This window comes from Idiotropiscis lumnitzeri, chromosome 21, assembly GCF_059441095.1.
Source record: "Idiotropiscis lumnitzeri isolate Australia: NSW breed Sydney's pygmy pipehorse chromosome 21, RoL_Ilum_1.0, whole genome shotgun sequence".
NCBI classification, from domain to species: domain Eukaryota; kingdom Metazoa; phylum Chordata; class Actinopteri; order Syngnathiformes; family Syngnathidae; genus Idiotropiscis; species Idiotropiscis lumnitzeri.
This window is the reverse complement of record NC_142411.1, coordinates 9673671-9695987: the sequence shown is the minus strand read 5'-3', so window position 1 is coordinate 9695987 and position 22317 is coordinate 9673671. Positions and strand designations below refer to the sequence as shown.

The following is a 22317-nucleotide window of genomic DNA, read 5'->3' as shown; positions in this document are numbered from 1 at the left end:
AATAAGTATTGAAGTGTAAGAATAACTTCTTACAAACGGAAAATTGTTGTTACTATTGTGTTTACATTGTTTAAAAAACGAAAATAAGTGCACTTGTATAAAATATCTTTGTCAGGGGTACATACAATACAAAATGACAAACTTGAGTATTTATTGAGACTGAATAACAATGACATTTAACGACATTTGTACTCACACACATACATGAACAACAAGAACATTTGAAGACGGCCACTTAACAAATTTACAATAAGAGAGCTTCTGCCTCCATTAAAGATTTTTTTAAGTCCGCAGCTTCAAGAGCAAAGGTCTGCCTCTCTTGCATCATTAGTTCCCGTGCTTCTGTCAGGCCTTCCATTGTTTTCTGGAGTTCCTAAAAGCATTAAAAAAATAAATAAAAATGAATGGTGCCAAAAGATGCAAATATCAGAAACCATTTATAGTTGAGTACAAAAGTTATAAACAGGTCATTTATAATTCATAATAATGATGATAATAATAATAATAATCATAATAACAACAACATCACCTGCAGACGAGAACGCTGCTGAGTTGCGATATCACCAAAAGCTTTTAATTCCGTCAACAGGTCTGTGGAGACACTCTGGAATAGGACAAACGTTTTATTATTATAGTTTGTGTTTGGTTTGGGATTTTGTACATTTTTACAACAATAATTCTTTATTTTACAGAAAAGTACATGAGGTACAACAAAAAAATATTAAAAAGTAATACATGTGCATACCATGACTTCTTTTCTTTGTTCTTCAGTCTGGCGTGCAGCTTCACCAATTAGTTCTCCTGAAACTAAGCAGCAATCAAAATTAAGTTTCATTTTAATGATGTTAAAAACATAATCATTTGAACAAAATGCTGTGAAGCGTATTTACTTGGGTCTATTTTTGCAGCCACTAGGATTAGCTGACAGTCCTTGAGGTTTTTCTGTACCACAGAATTCTCTTTTTCAAGGTCACTGTACTGTTGCTCCAGATGGGAAAGTCTTTGCTGTGTTTCAAAAAGAACAATTGGATACAAACCACTCAAACTATAGTAGCTCCATGCATGGTGTCAATTGAAGGAGTTTATCAAAGAATTTTTTTTTTCTATACCTGTGTTGCCGTAAGGTTTTTCTGCAATTCCACTTTGGCAGCCGTCAATTGTTGATTTTGCTCCGTTAATTCTGCCTGCAGTTCATATCTTGTTGAAACCCTAAGCAAAACAGTATGTATGAAAAAGTTTAAATTCCAACTATGCTTGCATGGCAAAATTCTTTTATGTACTTACCCTTTGTAAACTTTTGGCACAACATTTTCTCTGAAAGGCAAGAGTGGGAAAAGTTGTTCGAAACACATTACATGCAGCAGATAAATGCTTATCTATTTGCAGGGGCGTTCAACATTTCTTACCGTGATAAGTGTTCCTTTTGTCTGAGGACATCTTTTTGGTGAGTCTTCGCTGAAGCACATCCTGTTGCTGTGTCCTTCATTTCATTTTTATACGAGGATTTCTTTGGCTCTGTATGGAGATATCCTCCTGGGGAAAATGATAACAAATTTAATATATGCTGTTCAAACCAATTACATAAAAATTTAAAGGAAAGAAAGCCACCGATTGTGCTTACCTCTTGGAATTTTTGACATTGTCCTATCCAAGATGCCAGCGACTGCAAAAGTGGTAAAAATAATTGGCTTTGTTATTCGAGGGGATTAAGCTTGTATTATATCCTAATGATGATTCCGGTCGAAGATAACGTGGAAAATTACACTTACACAAGAAATTACCTAAGTAATTAACAAAATTCAATTGTGGCTTTTGCAGGGGAATGCATTGAGTTGGAAGTAGAACAAACAAATACCGTAGTTCGGTTTTTCAACCACAAAGCAATATTATGGTGCAACACAAGATTACGGGTAAAGTATTAAGTATAACTTTTTATTTTCAAACACCCAATAGTAATGTAGATCCTACCGTACAGAAGACGGTTGTATGAAACGCGGCGTCAAACAATATCGCGCACTAATTTAAAAAAAAAAAAAAAGTCAAACCTAGCATTGTATTTCCGCTATGTGCGTCATTACCGGTATGGTTTAATCAGACTCTGAACCTTTACGTTTTTTCATATATTTTACAATTTTATAATTTTATTATAATCGCACTGAATTAAACTAAACAAATAAAGAATTTAAATAATTGATGGCTATAAAAAATAGTGCCATGAATTCACTACGCATGCGCGCAGGCGGCTAAATTCAAACCTCCAGACGTTAGCATCCAATTGACGTTTAATCGAGCATTGTTTATTTTTTTTATTTTTTTACGATTTACTTCTTTTGCCTTGTCATCATTGATACATTTAGATATTAACGCGTAACAATATTTACCAAGAAGCAAAAAGGTCTCACGCGTAACCACTTAGAGGTATGTCTGACTTTCTTTTTAATTTCCAGATTTTTGTTCCGTATTATTAATGACAAACTAGAAACTATTAAGTGCACACGAATTTTTTTTGTGAATTTTACTTCGTCGTCGTTTTCTTTAGGCCATCTAACCCGATAAACATCGTTATTCGCCGTTCTTTTGCGTAAATTTGCTTTCATTTGTTAAAAAAGAAGCCTCGTCTAAATGAAAACAACCTTTTGCAAAACCTAATTCATGGGAAAACTGCAACTGTTCACCCTCATTGTTTGTGACAAGCCAATTATTAACTTTAGCATTCGTTTTTAACTTTTCTCAAGAGATAAAAAGCAACTTAAAAGGTTACTGTCAATGAAAGGTTACCTGTACATTTAATGAATGCAATGCTATTTTTATAATTTAGTGAAAATGGAGATCTTGGACTCTGGCATGAACGAGTGAGTAAAACCACTTTAGATACACTGAACACAACGTTTTTCTTACACTTCTTCATTTGCTTTTGTGATTTAACTTGTATGTTTTATCTGACAGTGAAAACAGGAGACACTCAAGGAGACGCATTTCTTCTGTGAGTGATGCCAATATCTAATGATGAAACAAACTGCAATTTACATTTTCTTATATACTTTGTGATGAAAAAAGTACAATTACAACAATTTTGTGATGTTTTTAATTATTTTCTATTTTAATTTTGTAGATTCTTAAAACTCCTCGGAAATCAACAATATTCCCAGATCCAGAGCAGCATGTAAATGAGGTAATGGATTTGTTTGTTTAAATATCCATGTATAAATGTGTACTATAATATCACTACATTTTTCTAACGCATTATTTTCCTTCAGGTTGAATGTGCCAAACCAGTTGAAAGAAGAAATTCCAAACGAGTTAGCTTTGCGCCAGCCAATGATGTCCTTCTTTATTCCAAGTAAATCACTAAAAATACACATCTGAGCGTTAAAACAACTATATAATTCAATACTTTCTTCCTTTCTAAAGAGACGTGAAAAATGCCTCCCCTGTCCGAAGTCCATTCCAAGAGTTGATGTCTACAGGTATGTAAAGTCTCATGAATATATTGGCTGTATATGATTTAACACTGTATATTAAGATGTTTTGTAATTGTTTTATTGCTTTTTTTTCTTAGCAGGAATACCAGCACAAAATGGGTAAAGTGACTATTTCAAATGATATTATTTTTGTGAAAATAAAACGATTTGTATGCAGCATTTTCATTTACCCTCATTGCAGTGTCCAGATGTCAGTTTGTGAAGCAGGGATTCAACAAATAACGGGTATATATTTTTAAAATTCTGTTCAGGCGCTGTTTTTCTGTTGCATACATTGTAAATTTGTGTCCAAAATTGATCTAGGAATGGAACCACCGATAAGTGCACCTCATCATGCCAATGAACTAAAAGAAAATGTAAGATTATCTTCATTACGATACCAAATTGCTATATTTTGAATATGAATGTCCTTGTAATGTTTGCAAATCTTTAGTGTATCCATTCATTTACCTTTTTTCTCATCTTCAGGCCACCTTTGAACCTGTCGAAGGCTTTGGAGAGCTAACCGTGATGTATAATGAGGATGATGGCCTCATGGAGATGACCCAGAGTCACGCTACCAACATTGCCGATAATGAAGACTATCTTGTGGATGCTGCACAGAAAAATAGAACCACTTTGCTTTCTTGTGGAAAGAAGACACCATCATCCATTCCTCAAGGTGGGGTACTTTATTTAAAGTACAGACACATTTAATTTCCTTTCGACGCTTGCTACTAATTTTGCTAACATGTTTTTTTTTGTTGTTGTTGTTTTTTTTTTTTTTGTTTTGTTTTCATGATAGCTGCGATTGGAAATGGGTATGTTTGATTATACTCCAACTTCAGTCAGTCATTTTTGTTATATTTCAGGAACTTCAAGTAAGAATTGTTGTCATTGTTGTGCCAAAGATATTGTATAGAAAATTATTGTAAGATGTAAATATTGTGTTTGGTTTCCAAAAGGTTTGAGAAGGGATTTGCTGAAGAAGGGACATTTCAGTTAAATGGTATGTTGTTTATTGTTTCGCCACATCAGGTGCAATCGTCTAATGCTGTTTATATTAACTGGTGATTTACCATAAATCAATGACGTTGACTGCAGATGACACCTGTATGGACATGACACAGTGTCATGCGGCTGAAATCGCAGGAGCTCTATCACCTCCCCCAGCTCCAAATTTCGTCAATTTTCTCAGCGAAGGAAAGACGGGCCTTGTAGCATCATCTATGGAAAAGAAACACAGAGCGGCTACTGGACAACCTGTTCCATCTGAAGAAAGTTCAGAACCCGAATCTGAAAAATTCCTTGCAAACAAACAAGGGACTCTTCAGTTTACTGGTAAGTTGTTTATCGTTTAGTCACATCAGCTGCAATCGTCTTATGCTGTTTATATTAACTGGTGCTTTACCTTTTTAGATAGAATCTCTTTAAAGAATCATCCTTTTCATGCCCTTCAACTGCAAAGGGTAAGTTTTGAAATGCTGCATAATGAAACATATTTCATGTATGTTCCCTTTATTACGCTTTTTAGATTGACTGTAAATAAATAAAAAAAAAATCCATACAGTCATGACCAAAGTTTAAGCAGGATTCGCCGAAAATATTTGGCACACGTACTTTTTAGAACGGTCAACATTGTAAATAATGGGTGTAAAAAAATGTTTTTTTTCCCCTTCCCAGTATGACATCATACTAGAATTTAAAACGTTTTTAATGTGCGCACAATTTATTTTTATCCTTACTAAACATTTTGTAATTTTCAAACTGCTTCCAGGTTAATTCAAAATATATTATGAATTGCTAATTATCTGGTGACATGAAATTTATTTTTTTAGGACAATTTAAATGAAAAATCCCCAGAGAAAAGAATGACGCTGACTGAAGATGACGCCTGTATGGACATGACACAGAGTTATACGGCTAAAATCACAGGAGCTCTATCACCTCCCCCAGCTCCAAATTTCGGTAATTTTCTCTGTGAAGGAAAGACGGGCCTTTTAGCATCAACTATGGAAAAGAAGCACAGAGCGGCTACTGGACAACCTGTTCCATCTGAAGAAAGTTCAGAACCCGAATCTGAAAAATTCCTTGCAAACAAACAAGGGACTCTTCAGTTTACTGGTAAGTTGTTTATCGTTTAGTCACATCACCTGCAATCGTCTTATGCTGTTTATAATAACTGGTGCTTTACCTTTTTAGATAGAATCTCTTTAAAGAATCATCCTTTTCATGCCCTTCAACTGCAAAGGGTAAGTTTTAAAATGCTGCATAATGAATGACATTTAATGTATATTGCCGTTATGCTTTTTATTTTGACTGAAAATAAACGGTATCCATACTTTCATGGCCAAAGTTTAAGCAGGATTCGCCAAAAATATTTGGCACACATATATTTTAGAAGGGTCAATAAATAATGGTGGGGAAAGTTTTTTTTTTCCTTTCCCCTTCCTAGTATGACATTCTTCTAGGATCTAAAACATTTTTAATGTGCACACAAGTTGTTTTTATCCTTACTCATCAAATTTTAATTTTCAAACTGCTTCCAGGTTAATTCAAAATATAGTATGAATTGCTAATTATCTGGTGACATGAAATTTATTTTTTTAGGACAATTTAAATGAAAAATCCCCAGAGAAAAGAATGACGCTGACTGAAGATGACGCCTGTATGGACATGACACAGAGTTATACGGCTAAAATCACAGGAGCTCTATCACCTCCCCCAGCTCCAAATTTCGGTAATTTTCTCTGTGAAGGAAAGACGGGCCTTTTAGCATCAACTATGGAAAAGAAGCACAGAGCGGCTACTGGACAACCTGTTCCATCTGAAGAAAGTTCAGAACCCGAATCTGAAAAATTCCTTGCAAACAAACAAGGGACTCTTCAGTTTACTGGTAAGTTGTTTATCGTTTAGTCACATCAGCTGCAATCGTCTTATGCTGTTTATATTAATTGGTGCTTTACCTTTTTAGATAGAATCTCTTTAAAGAATCATCCTTTTCATGCCCTTCAACTGCAAAGGGTAAGTTTTGAAATGCTGCATAATGAAACATATTTCATGTATGTTCCCTTTATTACCCTTTTTAGATTGACTGTAAATAAAAAAAAAAATCCATACAGTCATGACCAAAGTTTAAGCAGGATTCGCCGAAAATATTTGGCACACGTACTTTTTAGAACGGTCAACATTGTAAATAATGGGTGTAAAAAAATTTTTTTTCCCCTTCCCAGTATGACATCATACTAGAATTTAAAACGTTTTTAATGTGTGCACAATTTATTTTTATCCTTTCTAAACATTTTGTCATTTTCAAATTGCTTCCAGGTTAATTCAAAATATATTATGAATTGCTAATTATCTGGTGACATGTAATTTATTTTTTTAGGACAATTTAAATGTAAAATCCCCAGAGAAAAGAATGACGCTGACTGAAGATGACGCCTGTATGGACTTGACGCAGAGTTATACGGCTAAAATCACAGGAGCTCTATCACCTACCCCAGCTCCAAATTTCGGCAATTTTCTCAGCGAAGGAAAGACGGGCCTTGTAGCATCAACTATGGAAAAGAAACACAGAGCGGCTACTGGACAACCTGTTCCATCTGAAGAAAGTTCAGAACCCGAATCTGAAAAATTCCTTGCAAACAAACAAGGGACTCTTCAGTTTACTGGTAAGTTGTTTATCGTTTAGTCACATCACCTGCAATCGTCTTATGCTGTTTATAATAACTGGTGCTTTACCTTTTTAGATAGAATCTCTTTAAAGAATCATCCTTTTCATGCCCTTCAACTGCAAAGGGTAAGTTTTGAAATGCTGCATAATGAAACATATTTCATGTATGTTCCCTTTATTACCCTTTTTAGATTGACTGTAAATAAAAAAAAAAATCCATACAGTCATGACCAAAGTTTAAGCAGGATTCGCCGAAAATATTTGGCACACGTACTTTTTAGAACGGTCAACATTGTAAATAATGGGTGTAAAAAAATGTTTTTTTTCCCCCTTCCCAGTATGACATCATACTAGAATTTAAAACGTTTTTAATGTGCGCACAATTTATTTTTATCCTTACTAAACATTTTGTAATTTTCAAACTGCTTCCAGGTTAATTCAAAATATATTATGAATTGCTAATTATCTGGTGACATGAAATTTATTTTTTTAGGACAATTTAAATGTAAAATCCCCAGAGAAAAGAATGACGCTGACTGAAGATGACGCCTGTATGGACTTGACGCAGAGTTATACGGCTAAAATCACAGGAGCTCTATCACCTACCCCAGCTCCAAATTTCGGCAATTCTCTCTGTGAAGGAAAGACGGGCCTTTTAGCATCGACTATGGAAAAGAAACACAGAGCGGCTACTGGACAACCTGTTTCATCTGAAGAAAGATCGGAACCCGAATTTGACAAATTCCTTGCACACATCTTCAAACAAGAAGGCCCCAGAGTTAATCCTGAATGTGCTGGCATGGCTCAGATTAACCCTCTAGCAAATGAGCAATCATTTAATGAAGCTCAAATCCGTTCCAAAGATGACGCGATTGATGAGCCTCTCCAATGTGGCCTACCTGCGCAAGTTATGCACCCTAAAAATCGACAAACTTTTGCAACATCTTATAATACAGGTACAATAATTTACAAATTTAGAATATTTTTGAGTACTTTTTGCAACTGAAATGCACAAACAAATAATTAATTTTCTTCTGTGCATTTAGGAAAGGAAACCCCATGGAAGCGGTCTTTGAAACATCAGGTAAGTTTCTCTCTCTCTCTCTTTTTTTTATTTTATTTTTATTGTACTGAAGAATAAGCGATGAAAAGGTAATAGCTGATTACAGTAAACTTGATGCACCTGCGGCAAAATTGAGTGCGTTAACTGGCTTTTGCAGTCTGAAGCCAGACATGACATCTGCTAGGAGTTAGGTGATTCGCAGCCAGTGTGCCGCGGGGAATTATCCATTTCACTTAGTTGGTGTGAAAATTATTTATTTGCTGCAAACTATAAATTGTTGTTTATCTACGCTATCTATGATAGTGACAGGATGAAAATAAATTTCCTTTAGATGGCATAAGGTACATAATTAATCTGCGCATCCACTTTTGTGACATTCACCTTTGGTGTTGTGTTGTGAATTTTTTTTTATTTTTCCTACCTTGTCAAAAAAAAAAAAGTTGCGGAAACTTTTGACTGCAAGAGTAAGTCGTAACTATGTCAATACAGTCTCTCCTGGAACTTAAATCTATATATGACATTAAGAGTTAACTCAAAATATGGGTCTTTCTTAGATGAATTCTGCCACTCAAGAGGACACCAGAGAGCAAGCAGTGAGATTAAGAGCTGACAATTCCAACTTGGACGTCACTCAAAGTCGCTCTTTAAACACGGGGAGTGCTTTCCCAATGCGGTCAAGCAAAATTCAGGAAGCTATACCTGCCAGCGATGAGAGAACAGTGAGTATCACAGTAAATGATGGCGCAATGGATATCGCCCAACATTTGGCCACTCCATACTTGTTGGAGGAGAGCATACAATCAGGTTTTCTGCAAAAGACGCAGCAATGGATATGACGCAGTCTCACTGCAATGATTGATGCTCCCCTTAAACCAGAAGCACACAAAAATATCTTTTGTAACACAAGTTTCCCTTCGACTTTCCGCGTGGTCACCACAACAGACCCTCCAGGAGAAACATCCTTTGTACAAACTGTTGATACGAACAACTTTCAGCCAGCCCAAACAAAACATTGTTCGTGGATAATAAATGCAAAGTTCCAGAAGTTGAAATCTTCATAATAGTTTCAGTAAACAGAAGAACGTGGATTGAAAAACTGATCTCAGTAACAGATGTTCAAACAGGCTTTATTGTTGGTGACAGATGCTCAACTGAGCCCACTTAGTGTGAATCAACACAACACCCTTATGCAGATGTTCAAGAGAGCAGAGACGATTTCACAACGCACCAGTCAATAGATTGGTCAAGCTGTAGTGGAAAGTCTGGATGCTGTCAACTCAGAAGAAATTAGTAGCAAAGATGCTGAATTGGGAAATAAAACCAGTCCTTTGTCGCAGAAGTTAAATTCATCTACTACTGGTGACCTTGGCAGAGATTCAAGTCCTTCTAGGCAGTCCAGGCGATTAAGCATTGCTCATTTTCAGTTAAAATTGAGGCGCTGGAGCCGCATTTTAAGCACCACCTCTGAGATTGTTGCTGCAGATACCTGCACCGGAGCGTCGCCATTAGGGGTGGGACGATACGGGTAAATCACGATTCGATACTGTGACGATATGTGGCCCACGATAACGATAATATCACAATACACAATGTCTCCGATATTCAATATATGATTAGAAATCTCTTCAACAATATATCACGAGATATGTGACTAAAAAAGAAAAAAATGGCCATAAAAATGTAAAAAAAAAAATTTCAATGCCAATATGTGTACAAAGTACAAAGAAATGTGCATTTGCAAAGTAGTTCACTTCCGCTGAGTCTTAACACTGTAGCTACGGCTGGACGAATTAAAGTGCACAAACATTAACAACATGTTTTATGTAAACCAAGACACTGCACTGCTTTCTGAACCTGAAATGTCAGTATCAACTGTCATTAAAGTGCTTTACGTTAACCCGCCCAGTGGAAACATCAAGGCATATTCTTCTTGAGGAACACTAACAGTAGTAGCAGTAGTGATGGTCGGCTGTCTTGGTTCGCCATTTTTTATCACCTGCGAGTAGTAACCGTGATAGCGAACGAGGTGGCTTTTCAGATTCGCAGTGTTGATGTTATATTTTACCTTTGCAAAGCAGTTCTTGCAGATTGCATACTCTTTATCCAGTGTTCTCCCGTCACCGGTCTCGTAAAAAGCGAAGTGTCTCCACACTTTCGAGAGGAAACTCTTGAAACTTGATTAGTTTTTCTGGGTTTTCCGCCATTCTTGCATTGGTTATTTTTCTATTGTAAATTCTTCACACTCTTCACCGGCCGCTGATCCCGGCAATTTTAGAACCGTTTGCGGCATTAGCGCCCCCACAGACAGGACAGGAGAGATTAAATACGGACGGCGATGACGAGGTAAATCCATTATGTGCGTTGTTTTGAAATATCGATATTGCCGCTAGGCTATCGATTATTTATTGCGACAGTTAGCAACAATTTATTGCAATATCTATTTTTTTTTTTCCCCACCCATAGTCGCCATATCCTGACGCTGACGAGACCACAAAAGACGTCTACAATGATTTGCTACCTGAATTTGTGCCAAATGTTAAAACAGGCGTGGGAAACACCGAGGATGCGGTTACACAATATGGTGCGCGAGGGTACACAACAGTGGGAACTCCTTTCGAATTTAAAAGTACAGAGCTGATCTCAAGACTGTCAACTGGATGCTTTAAGCCAAAACAGCCACAAAGAAGCCAAGCTGACAATGGCAATTTTCAGGAAAAATTAGCGAGTAGCACAGCAACCAACATTACCAATCAACTGAACAAATGGAATGACGATGACGTGAGTGACATTTATGATGAAGAGCTTGGTAGCTGCGAAGACTTCACGGAAACGTCGGACACCAAAACTCCCCCCAAAATCACAGAAACCGCAAATCCTATTAAAGGCTACCACATAGATGAGTCCTTATTGGACAATGTTTTTCAAGAAGGAAGCTCAAATGGTGCTCAAGGAATTAAGCGACATTTGCCACCAGATGTAAACAATGCAAGGGAGGAAAAGAAAATGAAAGCATCCAATGTGATATTCCCTGACGCTCTTGCAACAGTACATTGATTTACATTCAGTAAATCCCTCTCCAAAACCAGCCACGTTATTGACTCGGTAACCAGAGAGGATTTAGAGAAAACCCGTGTTTACTTCCATCGAACACACACCAGCCGCACTTACAACAAAGAACGTCCGATCTCACAACATCTCGCAGTACATCCAAAAACTCGCGCACATGTGCTGTTAGAATGACATAACTTAACAACGTAGCCTCTAATTTATCAAATGGTAAAATATTCCCACGTTTAATTTCCTACCAGGAAACACCGGCTCACGTTCTGGATTATGATCTTGTGAGCATCACTACAGTTGCGTCCATGCCAAATCAGAGTATGAATTCCTTCAGCAGTACTGAGTCAAACAGCAGCCGAAGTAACGCTACGTTTAACTCAAGTAAGTTCTCCCAATGCATACGTTCTGTCCATTGTCTTAAAAAAACTATTATTTAATCCGTATTTCTATTGTTGTCTTCAGCTTTTAAACAGAGCATGTTGGACTCCCATCTTGAAGACAGTGAGATACAGGTTTGTTTTTCAGTCTCAGTGAACGATTTCATTGATTGCTTTCCCACCAAGTCCTTATAATTGCCTGTCGTTTTACTGACAGAAATTAAAGGATGGCACTATCACGGTGCTAGAGTTCTTTAAACTCTTCAACATAGACTTTGTGATCCATGAAACCCAGCAAAGCGTCCTTCCTGGCACAGTAGGCATACGCAACCAAAACGATCAAAACAAAACTCGTAATAAAAAGAATTGGTTTTCTTTGTGCTCAGGTTCCACGAGGGACGAGTTGCTCAGCAATGGATTTATTAAAAAACAGACATATAAACCATCCTACACAAATGGCCTATGAAGCTGATTACAGGACTCTCTCTGAAAAGGTGGAAGGGTAAGAGTTTTATTTTCTTTTTTTAATTATAGTCAAAACCGCCACACAAATATAGGACAGTTGCTGTGTCAAAAGTTTAAAAGATGTACTGCACTTTTGTCTTCTCAGATTGAAGTGCAGAATGTTGGACTTGAACAAGCCGCTCAAGATGATCAATAAACATTTGTGGGCAGATGTGAAACAATATTCAGAAATGGAGGTATTTAATTTTTGTTGTTGTCATTTGTTACGTTACGCAATTACCGTTTACTACTCATGAAGTTGAAACTCAATGTGCGCATTGGCGTGAATTTAGTTGTGGATTGACTGATTTTGTTTGAATCGACAGATCAAATGTTTTGGTATCAAACTGAAAGAAAGACACAATTTCTTCATAAAGATGAGCAAAGTCCGCGCGCATGAAATGGAGGAGGCCCTGTACTCGGCTCTTGCACAGTCTCTTGACGTAACTAGACAATCCCACATAAAAAACTTAAGTGTACTTTCAAGACTGGTTAAGAGAACATCTGACATTGAGATTTTATTCTTTTCAGGACGAGCAACAGAAGCTCAAAACTGCAATTGAATCCAATGAGATGATCAAAATTCTGGATGATTGTATTTTTGGTTTGGAAGCAGGTAATGTAGTTGAAAAGTATATAAGTATACATTCAGTGTGTTTCTTTGACATAATTTGATTTTTGCTATTTAGTGTGTTTATGGTATTTTCACTTGTCAGCGTCAGCAACCTGTTTGAACCTGGGAGCTACTTCTTCGGTTCTGATTAACGCGACAGGCTACTACCAGCTTGATTTGCACTTCATTTCTGAAAATAGCAATATTATTTAAATTATTTTCTGGTAAATTGTCATATTGTCAGATTGCTTGTCCTTTTTGGACACCGTGATGGTGACCCTTGCTTTATAGGATCTAAGTACTGGTAGTAGCAGAGGGTGAAAGGTTACTACTAGTTTGCAGTGATGGTAAAATTAAACTACATGAAGCACCTGTGATATTTTTTGACTCCTCTCGATGAAACTCTTGGTTTAAGGGTGCAGTGGAAATTTAATACATTTCCACTGCATGAATATTCATCTTTAAGCCAGGAGTACCATCGAAAGGAGTCAAATAAAATCACAAGCGCTTAATGAAGCTTTTAGTATCGCTACTGTATAGCCTTACACTGATTTCCACAACCCTCCAGAACTAGCAGCAGTTGAAGAAAAAGGAACTGAAAACATGTCAAGTCTGAAATCACTCCAGGAAGGTAAGATACTACATTGCATAATGCATATGTTAAATTTAATTTACTGTATAGGTTTGAAGTACAGTTGTAAAGTTAAATAAATGGGGATTTCTTCAACAGAAATGAAGAGAGCCAATGATGATGTCGATGACAAAAAACGGTAAACAGTTTTCTGAAACATAATGTTGTTTAGGTCAGGTCAGTTAATTTTTTCTATTTACAGTATATGCTTTCTTTGACTGCGTTCCACAGACAAATATTTGAACTGGAGATAGAAATAGAGCAGGCGTCAGGAAAACGTAGCAGTCTGAAAACCGAGACAAGACATCTTCAGAGCTTCATCAGCATACTTGATACGTCAGTTTCTCTTTTCATGACTTCTTACTCTATATGATGCTGCAACTTGCACACGTGAGCTGTTTAATTTTTTTTTCTCAGGCTGACTGAATGGAGTTTTAGAGAAAAGACGGAAAACCACACCGTCTACACTTTCCTCTACGACACATTGCATTTAGAGCTGGTTCACCCAGGTATATATTTTTTTTGCCTTGTCAGCAGAAGTAATGCATTTGACTAGTGACTCATTCCTATGCAGAATTTAGCATCACTGAACCAAACATGCATGATTTGGGAATCTGAGTGGAATCTGGCTAAACACAAAATGTGCTGTCTTTCTTTTCTGTAGGGAATAGCGGTGATAAGGGACCTGAATGCAACACTTCACAAATCAATTTCCAATTTCTACTTGGTGGTAAGGAAAACACGAGTCATGTTAAATTACTTTTTACATAGAACAGATGTGATTCTTTTTTTTTCATTTGTTTTACCTTTTCTTCTATGCTTAATTTTATTTAATTTTTTTTTTATGTCAAGATGAGACATCGCAGAATCATGCGTGCTTGGTTCACAAACTGCTCTCGCAATACATTGAGGGTGAAACAGCCTGGGTGGAGAAGTACCCAACAAGTAGTTACGTTCCAAAGGTCTGTGTGGATGGATCAAACTCTAATATTGGTTTTGTAATTGAAATGGTTGTTGATCCTGTGGCAAGTTACTGTTGTTTCTTATCTCTTCTTCTTATGTGCAGCTGCTCCATGACGTGTCCTTGGTGGTGAGTACCTGTCGTCTCTTGGGCGAGGAGTTACGACTGCTGAAAATGTGGGGAGGTTTACGGCTCTGTATCCTGGACATTAGCTGTGAGGACACTCTGTAAGTTAGTTTGCCGGTGTGCTGGCTAGTGTAGTTTGTAGTTGTTGTCTATAAATTCATTTTAACTCGCATGTCACGTCTGTTTTTCTTATTGTGTTTTTTCATTCAAATAACAATTTTGTCGTCTTGTTCTAGAGTAAATATTGTCTTCAGTAGTCTGAGGAGACGTTCCAAGTTTGAGGTCACCTTGTCGGTCAGCTTGGCCAACCACCTCTATGTTCTTCAAGTGCGTTGCTTCAAAAATATCATTGGCGACACAACGTACGTATGACCAAGGTTCATAAGACTGGATGAGAAATAATGTAAAAGCAGGGGTGTCCAAACTATGTAAACTATGGGCTATTTGTGGCCCGATATCCATTTGTTTAGAGGCCTGAGGCGTATAATAAAATGACAATTGATTTGGCTGATGTCATTTGCATGCATTGTACTGTTTACTTTCTCCACTGGGTGGCAAGACAGAAGGGCAGAAGAAATTTGATTTAATCTCCCATTTCCTTGTGTTCCACAAATAATTCATTCTTTGGTGTTCGTCTGTGAGTATTCGACGTCTTGTAAGTGTGTGGTTCATTTTGTCCCGGTAGCCTAGCCGTTAGTGCTGCACACCTCCATGCAGCCAGCGGGGAGAGCGTTGTCATGGGTTCACTGTCTCAATTCAAACTAATGTTGATGTCACAATTGCTCTTGTTTAAAGTAGCTACAAAACAATGTAAATATGTTTCAAGCGTCAAAGGGGCCCTTGCATCCTTCTATTTTCTGTAAAATGTTGGACACCCCTAAGCGAAGCCCAGAAAATGTCCTGATCATGATGTTGCTTTTTCATATGATATTGTTTGTGTGTGCAGGGCCATGCAGATTAAGCAGATTGTGGAATCATTCACTCCAGCCAAGAAGCTCTTGACAAAGATTGTCAAGAAGATTAATTGTGATCTACTTTGTTGAGATTCGTTCACTTTTATAAGTGTCTTTGTCTGCAATGAGTGAGTCTGCAGTTCTCATTGTCACCTGTAGATGGCGACCAAGTTCTACTTGGTTTTGTTTGCCAAATTACTAAGATATTGAGGTTGGTGAATTTATAAGAACTGAATGTTTTTATCGTCATGTATTTTTTGTTAAAGAGCCTTCTGCATGTAATCCATGTTCAAATAAATGTCACAAAACAAGCTTGAGGAATTTTTCTGACTATTTCTCCAGACCAGGGAGGTGCTCCATTGCTGCTGCTCGAGTGGAATGTTAAGTGTGTCAAATATGTGAATTAGTGTGACTTTGCTTTGCTGCACGGTCAGTCGAGTGACGCAAGACTGACAAGGACACTGTGTCGAGGTTATTTGCAAGGTCAAACGAAGAGAGACGAGCCACTGAGAAGGTGGGCTGGGGGCTGACTGTTCATTTCATTCTGATGCCCTGACATCAAAGGTCACAGGTGGCTTTCCAAACCGTCACCTTTAAGTAAGCCATCAAGGAGTCAATTTCCTCCCTCCTTCTGTCCTTGAATCACCCACAAACCACAGCTTCTGTCAAACCACATCTATGTGGGACACGGGATATTTAAGGGAAGGTTGTCTTTTGGATCTACTTATAACAGATGAGTACCAATTTTTTTTTTTGCGTGTTTGTTTTTGCTTATGAATGTTTTTGAGTTCTTGATGATGTACCATTAATAACTAACATTTGTTTTATCTCTGGATACTTCTGCAATGTCCAGGGAATGGCAAAGTATGGCCAACAGGTTTACAGCTCATCTATTTTCTGGATTTGCAATTTGAGCCCGAGGGTACATTGATGTCAGTTTCAGTCGACAGCAGGGGGCAGTACTACATAAACTGTCAGCCTCCTTAAATGGATAAAAATGGGCAGGTTTGTGCACTTAATTCTCATTCCACCAATGCAATAATCACAATACTGTGTTTAAGCATGTGGGGCCACATAGTATGCTAATATGGTTCTTTGTTTATTTTTATACATGAGGGAACCATGTTTGGTTACTGCTATCTGATGATTTTTTTCTAAATATAATGGAAAAAAAAAAGTAATGAATCCCTATAGAACCGCAATGGTGCTCCTGTATATGGAACCAAAGCAACACCGCTATCAGCCTTAACAGAACTGTTTACCCACAAAAAACATTCGAATATGTCTTCACTTAAACCACATCATAAATATTAATGACACCGTTTTCCTTCCCTGGGAACAGTTTTATCTTGCTATAGAGGTATTACAAAGGGCCCAAAATGTCACTAGTGGGGACTAATTATATTAGGTGAATCATTTAGCTTCGGGCAACTTGTTTAAATCTTTGTAACCTCTCACCTATGAGCACTATTTCAGTGTAGTAATCTCATCAGTGTCCCCAACTGCCATCAACAACTGTAAGGTATGGTGCAGAAATTGGTTTCAGATGATCGAAAGCCACTAAAGGGTTTGATTTGTTATTAGGACCCTGGTAGCCAGGTGGAGCTTCAATTTAGGATTGACGTAAATATAATTTTGATCTCGTACGAATGAATATTTTGAATTTCTATGTTGATGTTGCTTAGCTTCTCAGCAAGCTCATATTTCACAATGACCCATGACAGTTATGTTTTGTCCAAAAACGAATGATAAACCTATGCTTTTTATTGTTGATTTGTTGCTTTTATTTTAAATTTGCACATGATTTACCATGTTTTACTAACTAATCAAATTCCAATATGCGAACATTTCCTGTTTTAAATTTGTTTCAGGCCTTGTGTAGACCGCCTAGCTGAAGTACTACACTTTATCATTATGGTACATACGAGGGGCAATTTGGGTGCATCAGTTTTCTGTTGTGAAAACATGCATGGCAGGCCGATTACAGGGACAACGGATGCAAATTAGCCATTGGCTATAATCTGGCATATTTACAGGAAACTGTTTGATTAATATGCACTGTCCCTGTATACTTTCAAAAATAAAAACAAATACAAATACAAAATGTTGTTGAGAATTGTATTTGCACAGCATTAGTCTTGTTATCACAACGTATTAGTTGTGTTAGTGTCCCTAATAAACTGAGTAGTCTGGACATTATATGGTAAAAGCGCTTACATATCGAAAACGTCACAGCGAGACCTGACAAAAACGTACACGGGCCCGGAGTGGTAATATTGACTTCTGGTGATGTCCCGGTGGGCTGGGCTGCTATATATGCTGCTCGGGCCACTATTCCACCTTGCACATAAATACCCCCCCCCATCTGTACAAAATAACACATTCAAATTGCATAAAACAGTCACAAGTGTTCTCCGTGGAATCTGGTAGAGAGGGGTCGGTTAAGGAGGGCCACTGTCACCGATGCACTCTCAGTCATTTTTTGACCGGGACATACAATGAAATAAAAAATGAGAAGGCGCGCAATGCAGTTCTGTACGGCCAATACGCCCAACCAGATGTTCTACTGTATTAAATATTACTCATTGTAAAACTTTTTTCTTCACATGATCTTTTATTGTGTTTTAAAATAGAACGGTGCTAGTCTTCAAAGTTGACTCCAAATATCAATACTGTGTTCTAATGTCCTGCTGTCATTGCTATCAGGGACCCTACCCCCACCAATGCACTCCTGTACGCCTCCCGGACAGCTGAAGTTATCTTGTTATGTGGCATTAGGGGGCCGACTTAATTGGTCCTTGCAGGCAGGTAATTAGTTCTGGTGGCATGTGCTCTCAGAGGGATATGAATGGAAGGAATACAGCCTGATTCCCCCTCACCCCTCTCTTCTCCTCCTACTCAACGCATTCACACGCACACACACACACACACCCCACACACACGGAAGTTACCACATTCTCTGGTCATTCTCAGGAAAAGACAATAGGTCTGCCTTGTTAAAATAGGCTCATGCTCAGCAGGGGAATAGTGGAGCCACAGCAGCTGCCCCATAGCATCAAGCCTTCGTGGTCCCCAAGGCCTCAATGACCATCGCTTAAGAGTTTTGTAGCTTGAGTTATGACTAATGGCCAAATTAACAAAGGAACTTTTCAACGGGAAATTTAATTAATTTGTCTTGACTTGTGAAAGTAGGAAGGTGAGAGATTAGGATTTAATTAGTTGCAGTTAGTGATTTTAGTGAGCATAACTAGAGCTACAGGTATTCAGGACATACTGTAGAGGGCAGTGATGAGTGGTTTGGGTCAATGAGGCCTTTTCTGTTGACCCGATCAGAAGCCCCGACCAGCATTTACCATCTAAACTCTAATATTGTCTTGACAACTCTGCTTTTTACTTAATTTCTTGTTTATTTGAATACCTTGTTTCACACAATGCCCAAAGGCATTTTATTTGGCAGTACAATGCCATCGCTACTCATGTTGTAAAATCATGGAAAACTTTGATAGGGTCTTCGATGACGTCACCATTTTCCAATCCTTCATTTGGTCTGCGCAAAGCCGTCTGTAGAAGACATCTAGCCGTCGATTTTAATTAGCACGCATTTGATGTGCGCGCTTAAGTAAGCATCATCTCTGCCGAGTAATGATGTATTTTTAGTTACATATTTATGATTTTTGTCACATTATTAGACAAATAGTGAGTCTGAACTATTTCAGCTTACAAAACGTAGCGTCTGTTATATAGTATTGATTGTGTCTATAATTGCAGCATGATAATGGCGCTATTAAGAGGTGCATTAAATCCCCACAGAAAAATTATGGTGCATGTATAAAGCTGAAAGTGCGGATTGTGGAATTTTTATTTATTTATTTATTATTGTTATAGTTCTCTTGCATTAGGGACAAAGTGGGGACAACGGGGCTCCAGATCATGCATATGTCTTGTTACGTTTGGCAGTTGGCAGCCACATGGTATTGCACATTGCCTTGTGAAAGGAATTGCTCACCAGCTGAGCTTTAACATCTCGGTCAGTTACGTCAGTTATGTCCACCTTAGACAAAACAAAAAAAAATATGACATTCATTCTGTGGTCATGATTTGCACAAAATTCACCAGGCAGTTAATAACTCTAGGGCATCAGTTGGTCTTAATAATTTAGCTTAAAGAATAAGAATCATTTTATTTTAAATTTGCCAATTTATTTTTTTTTGCTTGTTAAAGACTCAACACCTCCAGAATGGCTTCACTTCACTCAAATGCCATTTTAAATCTATTTGCAGCAATGAAAACAAACATGTATCTGGAACACCCGTGAGCAGAGCGCATCGTGGGTGCACTGCCTATTCTCTGGTAGAATAATGATGACAAAACAGGAATTAAGACCTTGCGTGGGGAGTGGAGCAGCCAGGGAATAAAACAATAATACATTTCTTAACAAATCTAAGGTGTCTAACACTGAAGGTATCCGGTTCCATTTGAGTTGTGGAGGAGCATGTTTTGTAAACGGGAATATCACTGCACCATGAAATTAAACTACTCTTGGCTTGGATCAAGGTGAGCAGTGGCTAAACATTCAGACTTGTGCTTGCTGTGTGACCCACACCCCAAGCCTGCTAACAGGCGGACAACAGTCACCTTGGCTAAGTGCATTCCCTGAGGCTCCGACCCAAATCCCTGCTTGACCCTTACTGATAAACTACGCTATGGATAGCCCGGTGGACAGATTTCCTTTAAAATAAGGACCAGCCCAAAGTTTCCACGGTAACAAATGTCTGTCTGTTTACGTCTCATGTTATATATGACAAAGCTTTTCTGATTGTCTTCACATGCGCGCGACCTTTCAAGCTGCGTGGAAACCGTTTCCTGGATAAGGCATTATTTGTTGTATGAGAAAGCAGGACGCAATACCTTTAGTAAAGCAAGCACGTAAACAGTTTATACGAACGTCTGTTGTTGGTAAGATGAGTGGCTGTCACCTGCACACATCCAGATAGGTAGCATGTAGACCTAAAACCATCACCACTCCCATTCGCCCGTTATTTTTCAGTATGTTTGCTGTGCAATTTGAATTATCACGCACATGTGGGGTGTGTGGTGTTGTTAACCTTGGTTAACAAATATGGTTTCTTGCCCAATAAAGGTTATTTCTATTGAATTACAGACTGAATTAACAAAAATATTGCTCCAAATCAGAATCATATGGCAAAAGTCTTTTAAAACACAAATTGGAACAGGAGATAAACAAGCAAGAGGGGTCTTGAGAAGGCTCCAGGTTTTTCATTGTCTTAAGCCCAATGCAGCCTGGCCTCTGTCAGGTGCCTGCAAGCAGTAATTGCTCATGACGTCCCGGGCCTGACACCCACATGTTCATGGAAGGATGGGATTAACACAATACGGGTGCCCCAGGAGTAGCTGATAAGATTTTGGGAATCCTTTCTTTATGTGGCCGATGTTCCACTGAGGCCCAGAAGAGGATAGATGCCGTGGCAGAAAAGGTCACCGTTTAGTATCAAAGTCCGTCTGCGTTTGGGAATCCCATATATGGGTAACTTGGCGTATGTCTTTGTTGTCACATAAATATCCACTTAACCCTTTCACTACCAGCTGAGTAAAAACAAAAAAAAAAAGACGTATTTAGCCGCCAATGGTATTGAATGAGTTAATGTCAATGATGCATTGAATTTGTTCTTTCATTAATTTTTCATGTGTTGTAATGGGGAAGCTGTAGCCTAAAGGCCTTTTGACCGCGCAAATGGGGCGCAGTCGGCGTACTGACAGTTTTGCTAAAGCGAGATTGCCATCCGGATTGAAAACCATGACGTCAGACGCTGCATCCAATGGTTGGTGGCGGAGTGATTTCAGAATAAAGAGAGCATATATTTTGGCAGTAAGCTACAGCATAAAGAAGCAGAGAAAAACATGAGGCGAAAATACTCCTCGAAGCGGTTTCCTAATAGCTTTAGCTAACGGATGAGCCAGAACTCCCAGAGATCCTGACAAGTCCTTAAAATTGGATGATGCCCATCTCTTTTTTCTTGCTGCTGCTCTTTGTCTCAAATTCCTCGGTAAAAGTAAAACCAGAGCTTTTTGTTATAATCGTTACAAATTCATGTTGCAACGGCCTACTTTCAATGTTATATTGCTATATCAGAAATTCTCATAGGAGGTTGCACACAAACACATGAGGCATATTCTTTATTCAAAGTTTTTATTTGCTTGGTTTGAATTATTTTTAGGTCAGTTATGTTTAAAATACTGTCTAAAAACCAAGCAGCCATCTCACTTCAATGATGACAAATGTTTATGTTCTTGGCATTGTGAAGTTGCATGACTGTAAGGAGTGGAGTGATGGAGAGCCTATACATTTTTGTCCATTTGTCAAAGTTTCCAGGTTGGCATTCAATCACATCACTGCTATATGGTTTATTTATGTCACTTTTTTTAGTGTGCCGCTGCAGCGTGAGTTTAGTACAATACCTTCACTCAACAGGCCTTCCCTTCTTATCGTGCCCAGCAGCTTGGCCGGATCAGGCAGTATAAATTGGACTTGCCCAGAGGAGAGACGGCGTGTTCCTCTTACGGGTCCACTCATTGTTTCGCCTTGGACTATATTTATTTTGATGTAAATCAGCTCACAAATGTGTTACGTCCTGCCCTTGTGTAGTGGGAGGCTCATTTGACGAAGGAAGTTCGTTCAATTGAGATTGGGTGTCTACAGATGGCTTTCCATTATACCGCTTTTATTAATACGAGGGGATGACATCATCCAAACCAACCCACAGATGCAGGGTTGGGGTCAGAAAAGGGATTTTGCAGCCTCTTTTTAAAAATAAATGTTCGATGATTGAAAATTGAGAATATCAACACATAATATATATTCTGTGCGTGTGTG

General features: G+C 38.1%; 2 protein-coding genes across 4 annotated transcripts; one reads left to right on the top strand and one right to left on the bottom strand.

Annotated features, from left to right (window-relative positions):
- Window positions 1-134: 134 nt before the first annotated feature.
- On the bottom strand, window positions 135-2091 carry knstrn (kinetochore localized astrin (SPAG5) binding protein). Of its 2 annotated transcripts, none has more exons than XM_088286778.1 (9): window positions 1969-2091; window positions 1622-1663; window positions 1407-1533; window positions 1285-1314; window positions 1110-1209; window positions 891-1005; window positions 746-807; window positions 530-604; window positions 135-373 (listed from the first exon to the last, which is right to left on the bottom strand). In XM_088286778.1, exons 2-9 carry the CDS (start codon window positions 1638-1640, stop codon window positions 245-247), a joined length of 657 nt encoding a protein of 218 aa, XP_088142904.1. In that variant the 5' UTR covers window positions 1641-1663; window positions 1969-2091; the 3' UTR covers window positions 135-244. The 2 variants fall into 2 exon arrangements, with proteins under 2 accessions (XP_088142904.1, XP_088142905.1); XM_088286779.1 differs by lacking the exon at window positions 1969-2091 and adding an exon at window positions 1770-1962.
- Window positions 1825-15736, top strand: knl1 (kinetochore scaffold 1). 2 transcript variants are annotated; one of them, XM_088286777.1, is made up of 39 exons: window positions 1825-2418; window positions 2819-2852; window positions 2947-2983; window positions 3113-3172; window positions 3258-3340; window positions 3412-3467; window positions 3563-3581; window positions 3664-3707; window positions 3786-3838; window positions 3951-4143; window positions 4267-4282; window positions 4427-4470; window positions 4566-4802; window positions 4881-4930; window positions 5300-5585; window positions 5664-5713; window positions 6072-6357; window positions 6436-6485; window positions 6850-7135; window positions 7214-7263; window positions 7631-8093; window positions 8184-8221; window positions 8755-8919; window positions 11509-11641; window positions 11723-11772; window positions 11855-11953; window positions 12024-12139; window positions 12248-12338; window positions 12468-12584; window positions 12673-12757; window positions 13323-13385; window positions 13485-13524; window positions 13617-13721; window positions 13803-13894; window positions 14050-14115; window positions 14238-14347; window positions 14452-14573; window positions 14709-14834; window positions 15419-15736. In XM_088286777.1, the coding sequence occupies exons 2-39, from the start codon at window positions 2824-2826 to the stop codon at window positions 15513-15515; spliced, it is 4107 nt and encodes a 1368-aa protein (XP_088142903.1). In that variant the 5' UTR covers window positions 1825-2418; window positions 2819-2823; the 3' UTR covers window positions 15516-15736. The 2 variants fall into 2 exon arrangements, with proteins under 2 accessions (XP_088142903.1, XP_088142901.1); XM_088286775.1 differs by having other exon boundaries at window positions 1826-2418; window positions 3560-3581.
- The last annotated feature ends 6581 nt before the right edge of the window (window positions 15737-22317 follow it).